Here is a 9,738-nt window from a genome sequence, read left to right as displayed (position 1 = left end):
GTATCATGGTGGGATCTCAAGTGCCGTGGTATGCTGAGGATCCTCTAAACAACCAACGAGGGCGAATTCTCACATTTGATTCTTTTTAACATGGTTTTGAGGGCATATTTCAGTTCTTTTAGTATCATTCATACAATTATTTCGAGACTCGAACTCACAACTTTCAAGCCCTCATTTCGAATGGCCATCATCCCTAAGCTTATGGTATAACGTTCACATTGCATGGCGTGTTGCTATTCTTGAGAATCAAACACGAAAAAATTGTTGAACCATCGCGTGCCAAGCGGCGAAACATGCACGCCTCGTTCTAAAACAAGTAACATTCCACCTCTCTCTTATCTTGTTCATGTGACTTAAACTCTACAGAAATGATACATATTCCAAGCTGATTCGGCTCAGGAAATTGCTGGGAAGGTTCCTGTGGATTCATCCTAATTGCCGTACTCAATTGTTTTAACGCAGCCTGTCAAAATGGATGGTACACCAAACATCATTATATTGTAAGAATGCCTCCTCCACCTTTGTCCGGTTCGGCCCGCAAAATGTATCCCTCTCGCTTCCAAACAAACATTTTGGCCGACCTTCTACACAAGCATTTTCAATGGCCGAGTCCCTATTTTCAGCAGATATTATATATATATACCGACAGAACAAGGGAGCAAGTTTGGGGTTTCCAAATAGAATTATGATCAGAGGTAGTATATTATCTCCACAACAGTAGTAACGTTGGAGAAGCAAACTGCACTTGATTGGTGCAACAATTAAGATGACAAGAGACTTGTGTCTGTTAAATTGCTAGTTGCATCATCTATATATAAATCTGAGATCCCGGGAATTCATCTGTTCAGTTTTTCCTTCCTGGCCAAATTCATCTGTTCACTAGAGCAAATGAATCATGTGCCGCAAACTCGTGGCTCTTACAGACTTAACTGAAGGAATCAACAATCCTCTCCTTCCCTTCTATGTTTCCCTGTTCATCCTCCTCTTCATCCATAACCAATTCAAGGCTCGACCGCAAGTTAAGTTGCCGGCGCTGCCTCTTCCACCGGGACCCCGTCCATGGCCAATCCTTGGCAACATGATGCAGCTAGGGGAGATGCCTCATGTAACTTTATCGGAATTAGCCAAAGTATATGGCCCTCTCATATCCTTGAAGCTCGGCACTCAGCTTGTGATCGTGGGGTCATCACCGGCTGTTGCCAAGGAAATTCTTAAAGAGAAGGATCATTTGCTGTCCGCTCGATATGTCCCTCATGTAATGCCAGCTGAGAGATCGAAGCTCAGTTACATATCGCTCGGATGGTCTCCGGAATGCGGGATTGGGTGGAAGTATTTGCGAACTATATGCCAAACGGAGCTTTTCTCGAGGAACGCCATAGAGTCTCGGGCACTAGTTCGAGAGAAAAAGGTCATGGAGATGGTGGAACTGATCAGCTCGAGAGAAGGCGACGTGGTGAATATTGGAGAAGTTGTTTTTGCAACTGTTCTCAATATGCTGAGCAACATTCTTGTCTCGAAAGACTTCATAGAGTTTAAGAACGGGTCGGTCGACGGAGAGATGAAAAATCTTGTCGGGCAGATGATGGAGGTGTCTGCTAAGCCGAACATATCGGATCTTTATCCGATCTTAAGCAGATTGGATCTCCAGGGTCTGCAGAGGAAATCAAAGGAGCTGACAGTGAAGATGAACGAAATGTGGACAGCCATTATTGAAGAACGGCGATATCGGAAAGGAAAAGAGGGCGATGAAGCAGCAGCAGCACAATCAGACTTCTTGGACATTCTCATTGAAAACGACTTCACTGATGAAACAATCAATCAACTGTACATGGTAAGAGCTTTATAAGTACCTAAAGAGCCAAAAAAGTACATATGAGCTGCAGTTTTCCACTTTCAGATATCTGAAGCCTCTTATCCTGTTGTTTAGTTCAGAGTTACCGCAGACAGTTAACAAGTACTGAATAGGAAAAACTAGAAACTCAAGGGCCATACTAAAAATTTGTTATCTTGGAGAGTGTTTGATGTCATAACTAGAGTAAGGCTATACTTTATAACCCTTCATATACATTCAACATTGTGATACACCTTTGAGCACTTCACATTACAATGTAGATAATCTTTCCACAGGTTCTTCTGCTTCAGTCTCCAGTAGTCATATTATAGATTACATAAGGAGTTAACTTTATAAAAATCCCGAAAAGAGACGGAGCTACTTGCAGTGAAACTGCACAATTAAGTCGTCAACGAGGAGAATTAGATATCAATATGGACTACATAATCACAAATCAATTCCAGACATCATATCTGACTGGAGAAAACGATGATCGAAGGACTGTGAATAGGCATTGCTTCAAGCTTCGCTTGCTTGTCAAATGAAAATGGGATTATCTTAGGCATGCTTGTTTCATGTCGGAATACCATGTTTCCAGTTTGAGTTCTATTCAGCATGTACAATGGATTGAGTTGATTCTGCTCCATGTTGCAGGAGCTTTTCACTGCTGGAACAGACACTAGTAGCACAACAGTTGAATGGGCAATGGCAGAGCTGATAAAAAACCCAGAGTCCATGGACAAAGTTCGAGGAGAAGTTGCAAAAGAAATCAGCCAAGACAAACCAAAAGAATCCGACCTATCCAAACTTAAGTACACAGAAGCTTGTGTCAAAGAGACACTGAGGCTGCACCCACCAGCGCCATTGCTCCTGCCTCATCGTGCTCCTCGAGCATGCAGTATGATGAATTACTTCATCCCTAAGAACTCTCAAGTACAAGTCAACATATGGGCGATTGGGAGAGACCCCACTATTTGGAAAGATCCATTAGAGTTCAGACCTGAACGGTTCATGCAATCATCCTTGGACTTCAAAGGCAAACATTTCGAGTTTTTACCTTTTGGCACTGGAAGAAGAATATGCCCCGGACTGCCAATGGCCGCTAAGCAAGTTCCCTTAGTTCTCGCTTCCCTGATTAAGTTCTTTGATTGGACACTTCCCCATGGAACTGAACATAGCAAGTTAGATATGACGGAAAAATTAGGCATCACTTTGCAGAAAGCACAGCCTCTGTTCCTCATTCCAAAAGTTAGAAAATGAGGATCAGCATAATGTTGTTTTAGCTAAGTGTCATGCCAAATCTTCACTTCCTAAGATTCAATCAGCCTGCCTTCTTTGGAAAATGTAAAAGTAAAAAGGAGGCTGCCTTTGTCCTCCATGTAAATATCAGAGGAATTCGCCGTCGAGACATTTGCAACTACAACCTTGATCAGGGTAGTTTCGTAGGTGAACTCATCCCAAAATCGACAGGGGTAGGAGATCAAACAAGACAATCAACTAACACTAACCACAGATTCACAAGATAATACGTGTAGAAGTTGTATGAATATGGGGATGATAAGCACAAAAGAATAATTCCAATGAAAACAGTACTTTGAAAATTACAGACTCATGACTATTGACTGGAGCAAATTGATGGATACAATGTGAAAGATTTTCATAGTACATAAAGAATCAAAATAATCAACACAAAATGACACCAAACAACTAACAATGTAAACTGGAAATTTCTACAACGAATGGACTTTGATCAGTATTGAGGTACTCATATAATGCTCAGTATTGAGCTACTCATATAATGCTCCTATCCCGAAGACAAATCTTATCTGCAGCAAAAGAATGAAAGAATGACAAGTCTTCCTCTACCTACAAAGAATTTCATAGTCATCTATGTGCGGAAAGAATGGATGTTAATGATCTGCATGGTGATAAGACACGGAGATCAATTCGGCTGAGAAGGGGAGGATGAGCTGCCTGCAACATCAGCAGGTGCCCAGGCTGAGACTGTATAAAGAGGCTGATCCTGCCAACTCAGAGTAAGTGCTGCTTGATCTTGCCCACGCTCGCTGACAATAAAATCCTCATCGGCGTCGTACATCTTCAACAGCATCTGGCTTTGAATTCTCTCTCTTTCGGTAGCTCCCAAGCAACGGAATGCTCCTTGCTCCATCAATTTCCTCCAGTCATCAAAACTCTGGTGCCTTTCCAATCTGTCGCTTCCTTCACAAGCAACAATATTTCTGATTTCCCGGGCGAACATCTCCTCTATCTTAACCCTGGCCCCGCTCTCCAGTGGAAGGGTCGAATGAACTGAGTCAAACAATGCCGAATAGTATCTCAATGAATTGATGACTCTCACTTCCAAGCTGCTGGTATTATGATGGGCTTCTTGCTCCGCCATTAGGAGAGCCACCGGGTTCGTGCTTCGTATCAATCTGAGAAAGTCCCTGAGTGCTCCTCCACTGCCATCATAAAGCGTCTTGTGCAATTGGCATACACAGTTCACAGCGACACTCTCTCCCTCCTTTACATGAAGCATCCACAGCCTCACGTCTTCCAGCCGATCAACAACTGGGTGAAACTCAAAAGGAAGGTTGAATGAACCAGCAAATACGGCCAGTCGGTCTCCTGTTTCAACTAGGTCCTGCTTAGACTCGCCTATGCCGGTAATCCTTACATGGCTAGGAGGATTGGGCCGAGAGGCTAAACTCTGAAACAAACTAGGCCACTGAAGTCCTTGCTTGATGTCGAAATCAATGATGTGAACCCTGTCTTTCCCTTCAAATGCTCTCAACAGTATCTCATTCGATGTGAAATGGATGAACTTGGGGATAGGGCTAACCTGGTTCAAAAGCCGCAATGCCGTACCGGAGTCCTCATCCACCCGATCAACTTCCCGAGGGGTGGTGATGTGAAAAACATGAGGCCACAGCCTTGTGACTCGTAGCGCTAAAGCCTCAGTGTAGTAAGCGATCACGCGACTTATAGCGAATCCCCTCGGGGAGGCAAGATCCCCCAACTTAGCAATGAAGTGGTTAATCGCTGCAATATTCTTGGACCCAATCGCCTCTACGCATGCCGTAAGAAGGCTAACAAGCTCAAATCCATGGTGCTCTCCACGGTGATTCTCCTCGCTGGCTTCCAAACTAAAACCTTCATGTGGATATGGGTTCCCCGAACCATTCCCTGCTCCGTGTCCCGGTATGTTTTCGTTTAGCCTAAGCGCCAAGCTCTGACTCTCTGACGAAGTGCTTGATCCCGAATCTTCTTTCACCGGCCCGTGGCTGACCTCGACATCCTTTTCGCCTAAGTCTGTGATCTTGGTCACGATGGATTCCACCCAAGGACTGTTCGACGGCGGCAAAGGGGGGGAGACGATATCGCTCGGAACGAAACGAACTCTTTCCTCTTCATTCGGGGAACACGTGATGGAGAAAGGGATTGGAGAGGCATTGAAACTTGGCTGGAACCAGAAGCTGCCTCCGCCCAATTGGCCTAAGCTCAGGTTCTCACCCCCTTCACAAACATAATCAGGTTTCTCATTCGCATTGCCATGCCTTTTCCTCTTAGCCCTGCTGACACAGGACTCATCGACGGAACTGCGATCGGCGAACCTCTTCAAGCTCTTCCCTCTCTCCCAGAACTCCCCTTTGACCTCCCTCCTAGCTTCAATTGATCCCTGAGAAGTGGTTGCCAATGGAGGCAGCCTGATGTGCTGCTTGAGAGAACAAGTAGTGGTGGTTCCTTCAATGGATGATTTCTCCACGGAAAGTGAGACTGGCCTGAGGGACTGAGGTCTTGAGTTCTCTTTCCTGGAAAAACTACATGGCAAGTCCAATCTCTGGGTGCTCATTGAAGGCAACTGGAAATGGCAAGCTTGGAACTGTGCGACTGCAGATGATTCACTCCTTAATCGATGCCTTGGTGACAACAAGGTAGAACTTGAGCACCCAGCCAACATCCTCTATCACCTTCCAATATTTCTGTGATTTTCAGCTTCAATCCACCTTCCTGTCTTCTTTTGTTCCCTTTCAACTCCTATCTCTCTCTATTTCTAACAAGATTATGAATGGTGCTTCTTTCGTTTGTGTTTTTTCTGTTTTTTGTCAGCTATATTGGTCTGTGTGACTATGGTGAATGTGTGTGAAATAGCAGAAGAAACAGGAATCCGATGAGTGAACAAGGTGAAAGAAAACTGTGTATGAGTATTGAGTGCTCCTATACCAACACAAAGAATTAGCCACAACACAAAAAGCCAATGCCCGCACCAAAAGAATTCACACCACCCCAAAAGGAGGAGAAAAAAACAAAAGAATGAAAGAATTTGGGAACTAACAAGAAAACCTACCCGAAAAATGTCATCGGATTCCGCAGATTTCAAGAAGAGCTCATTGGCAAAAGCTGTGATTCTCCCTCAAGATTGAATCCCCACATACGAACTGAACTAAAGACACAAACTTTCTCGAACCGGAAGCCGAAAACCTTCACCAGCACCTGACCCATTTTAGCATTTGGACGGAAAACGGCGTCCACGCCAGCAAAAGAAACAGGGACCCTCAATCGAATGCGAAACCCAGAAACCCCATTCGCAGCAGCAACAAGTACACCTCCCTCAACTCTCACTACCCAAAAGAACCAGAAACCATGAAAGGTCTGTGTTTTTATATACTAGGAGACAGATGATGATGTTGACGATGATGCTATTGCTGCTGTGTGTCTGGAATTATTGCATTTTTTGCACTCATGGGTTTGTGTTGATTTGATTTACCCAAGGCATTGAAAAAAGTGGTTAATGATGGTGATGCAATGCGAGGAGGCTAAGAGAAGAGGAGGTCGTAGGCATAGCATTCGAGAAAGTCCCCCCCCCCCTCACCCCCCACCAAAGGAAGGAACCTCGTCTTCCGGCCGTTGGATCTCTGGATCCGACGGATGAGGGCGAGAGTCCAAGTGACCGTTGGAGGTGGTCGGTGAAATGTGACCGTTGGAGGAGGAGAGGAGTTGGTGTACGGAACCCGTGGCAGGGGGAGCGACTGGGGGCTTGGCCACGGGCGCACGTGGGAGGCACGTGCCTGTCTCCCTCCGCCGAGGCAAGCGATGCCACGTCACGTTCACCCGACCGTTGAGGTCGCAATTGTGTAGCGTGGGGCCTGTAGGCTATCTGCCCCTTTCTTTTTTTTCTCTCTTTGGGGCTTTTTAAGTTGCATAATCGAAAACGAAGGGGGCCACGTGGCTCGTTGTGAGCCGCCATTAGGAGACTATTGCTTTGACGTTATAAGGGAGTAGTGGGACCTTTTTGACCATGGAGTCCATTGCTTTTTTCCTCCTTGTGACCCGCCGTTAAGTTTTAGAGAAATCCTTAAACCTCGTTTGAATTGTATAAGTTGGCAACGAGCGAGGAGGAACTTTCCTTATGTCGGATGGAACGAGGGGGGCAAGCTTTTCGGGATTCGCCTAACGAGCTCACACGTTCATTTTCGTCCTAATAACGCGAGGAGCTGGTTGAGCAATAGATGCCTTCATCTCTCTCGTTGAAATTACACATCACTTGATAATTGGGTTCACATGCATGCGGTCTTCCTTCAACTGTCAATTTAAGTTTTTTTTTTTTTTTTGGGTTGTATTCTCGCTCCAATACTTCCGTTCGGACCTTTACATTTCCGCGACTCTCCCGAGCCATGCCCGGAAGTACATATTTGTGTATTCCTAAGTGTGTGTGAAAGAGACAATAGCGAAAATTTAATCAGGCACTCAAAGAGATAATAAACGATAGAGTCATCATCTAGAGTTGGGAAAAACTGGGAATCAATTCAAATTGCGCAATTTCTCTTCAATTTGCATTATCTACTTTCTTTCACCAAAATGATGAGGGCCATTTTAATCTGTTATTTCCCTTAAGACCCAAACCCATTTTTTGTTTTCCTTCTTGCTTTCTTCACCTTCTTTTCACTACTAGCAGTTTTCCCTAAAGATCAGCCGAGGTACATGACAACAAATCTGGACCCCACACTCTATATAGGGAAAAAAAAAAATCAAAAATAGAGCTAAATATAGCGTCAAGTGTAACAGTAACCACAAATTTTTCACGGCCTTGTCCAATCAACAACGTTTTGTCTATGGGCCAGAGTTGTTGTCTCAGGGCCCGGCCCAATTTTATTTTATTGGTCCAAAGCCCAAGTGTAAGTTTTTTTTTTTTTTGGGGAAGCCCAGGTGTAAGTTGGCTACGTGCATTTTCACATGTACGTTAATGTGTCCATTCACTTCAAAACATGGATAACATATCGGCCTTTTGTTACTCTATTGCGTTTTGAACCTTTGACGTTCGAGTTCGAGTTCAGCTTGAGCTTACACAGCTATGGTTTTTGGATGTACTTGATGTTAGACGAGGATGTTAAGCTCTTTCATCGAGTCGAACATGTCATAAAGAATATTTTTTTTCTTCATTTTTATGTTAACAATCGAAATCATTCAAAGACCTAATAATGTTAAACTCGATCCATCGAAAGTGAAAATCTCCATTTCTTTGACAATGGCCGAAATTCAAAGCGATAAAGAGGGTCCATGCTAACCTAATTTAAAATAGCATGTACATACGGGTGATCGGTTTTCGGTTCGGTTCGGTCCGGTCCGGTCCCCCTTTCAAGAACACGGAACCCGACCAGAATGATCGATTCTCGGTTCCTGGAATAAAAAATCGTTGGATTATTAGCAGGGGTGAGCAACGTATAATTTAAGTTTAATATATCAACTTAAATTAGGTTTGCATTTAAGAAATAAAAAATAAATGAAAATAATTGGTCCAATCCGGTTTCCCTTGGAACTTGTAATTGGACCGAAAATCACCCCGTTTCAATTTTTTAGAACCGGGAGTTGGACCGGCGCTTTTGGGAATTGAATTGAACTAGCCGGTTGAGTTCGATCCGAATCGACCTTGATTCCATCGATCCGTTTTGCTCACCCTTAATATAAAGTCAAACTAGCAGGATCGTCTTCAAACGCATGCCTGCTCAATAAAATGCGAATTAAATAACACTTGGGAAGGATTAGGATCTTAAGCTAAGTTGGGTTATTGGGCCTTCCACAATCTACCAAGCCGTGTTCTTTCCTCTTATACTTTTTATCTGGTTTTTCCCAACGAATACTTTAGTGTTGATAGGGAAATAAATGGAGATATTTAGGTCGCATCGACGAGTAATGACGTGGCAAAATCTCATTGAAGCACGACTCGAAGTCTACCCAGAACGATTACAAGAACAAAAAAAACCCTTTCAGATTATATTTCTGCGAAAAGTAATGCCAAATGCACCGAAATTGATAGTGGAAATTGGTCAAGAATGATGTGGCGCATTTTCATTGGGAGATTAATGTGACTCACCTTGTTTAGATGTCTTATAGTTTGCCATGTCATCACTCCCTAAGTTTGTTTATAGATTAGTCTTGGTAGTCTTGAGCTGTGTTTGGTTGTCTAGGTTTTTAATTTAGATAGGATAAGAAATTCAAAGATTTTGTTGTATCATGTCTATTGTTTGGTAAACTATGGATTTAAAGCGAACAAGCAAAAACAAGGCACGACTAAGATCGACTTTATTTTGCTGAAATATCACAATGCTTTAGAAATTATTCAATGATGAGTGAGTTATTGTTAAGTAGAAGTTTGTGCCATCTTAACTCGAGCACAACATTGCCACAATAGACCCCGTAGAATCGAGGGTCTTGATTTGGAGTCAAATCTTTTGAGAATGACCCGCTAGCCTTATTTGTTGTCTTGTTGAGTGAGTAAATAAGTGTTGAATAATCTAATGATTTTGTCGCTTTTCACAAATTGAAGATGCATTCACGCAAGTCATCCAATAGAGCCATTTCGAATGTCCAAGAGAGCCCTTTCAATGTCGAGACCCCTCTTAAAAGTC

At 43.5% G+C, this 9,738-nt stretch overlaps 2 protein-coding genes across 2 annotated transcripts; one reads left to right on the top strand and one right to left on the bottom strand.

The window, feature by feature from the left end:
* Positions 1–891: 891 nt before the first annotated feature.
* On the top strand, positions 892–3,229 carry LOC115730971 (probable (S)-N-methylcoclaurine 3'-hydroxylase isozyme 2). Its single transcript, XM_030661584.2, has 2 exons — positions 892–1,831; positions 2,486–3,229. The coding sequence occupies exons 1-2, from the start codon at positions 896–898 to the stop codon at positions 3,089–3,091; spliced, it is 1,542 nt and encodes a 513-aa protein (XP_030517444.2). The 5' UTR covers positions 892–895; the 3' UTR covers positions 3,092–3,229.
* A 387-nt stretch (positions 3,230–3,616) lies between these two features.
* LOC115730972 (scarecrow-like protein 28) lies at positions 3,617–6,424 on the bottom strand. The gene has a single exon (XM_030661585.2). It carries the CDS (start codon positions 5,790–5,792, stop codon positions 3,774–3,776), a length of 2,019 nt encoding a protein of 672 aa, XP_030517445.1. The 5' UTR covers positions 5,793–6,424; the 3' UTR covers positions 3,617–3,773.
* Positions 6,425–9,738: the final 3,314 nt, after the last annotated feature.

This window comes from Rhodamnia argentea, chromosome 9 (assembly GCF_020921035.1).
Source record: "Rhodamnia argentea isolate NSW1041297 chromosome 9, ASM2092103v1, whole genome shotgun sequence".
Taxonomy (NCBI): Eukaryota; Viridiplantae; Streptophyta; class Magnoliopsida; order Myrtales; family Myrtaceae; genus Rhodamnia; species Rhodamnia argentea.
Note: the sequence above shows the minus strand (reverse complement) of the source record. Positions and strands in the feature narration are given on the sequence as shown.

Excerpts from the sequence above, each read along its gene's own strand:
- LOC115730971 (XM_030661584.2), top strand. The coding sequence starts at position 896 with ATGTGCCGCAAACTCGTGGCTCTTACAGACTTAACTGAAGGAATCAAC. Across the intron at positions 1,832-2,485 it reads CAATCAATCAACTGTACATG|GAGCTTTTCACTGCTGGAAC; the intron begins GTAAGAGCTTTA and ends TCCATGTTGCAG.
- LOC115730972 (XM_030661585.2), bottom strand. The coding sequence starts at position 5,792 with ATGTTGGCTGGGTGCTCAAGTTCTACCTTGTTGTCACCAAGGCATCGA.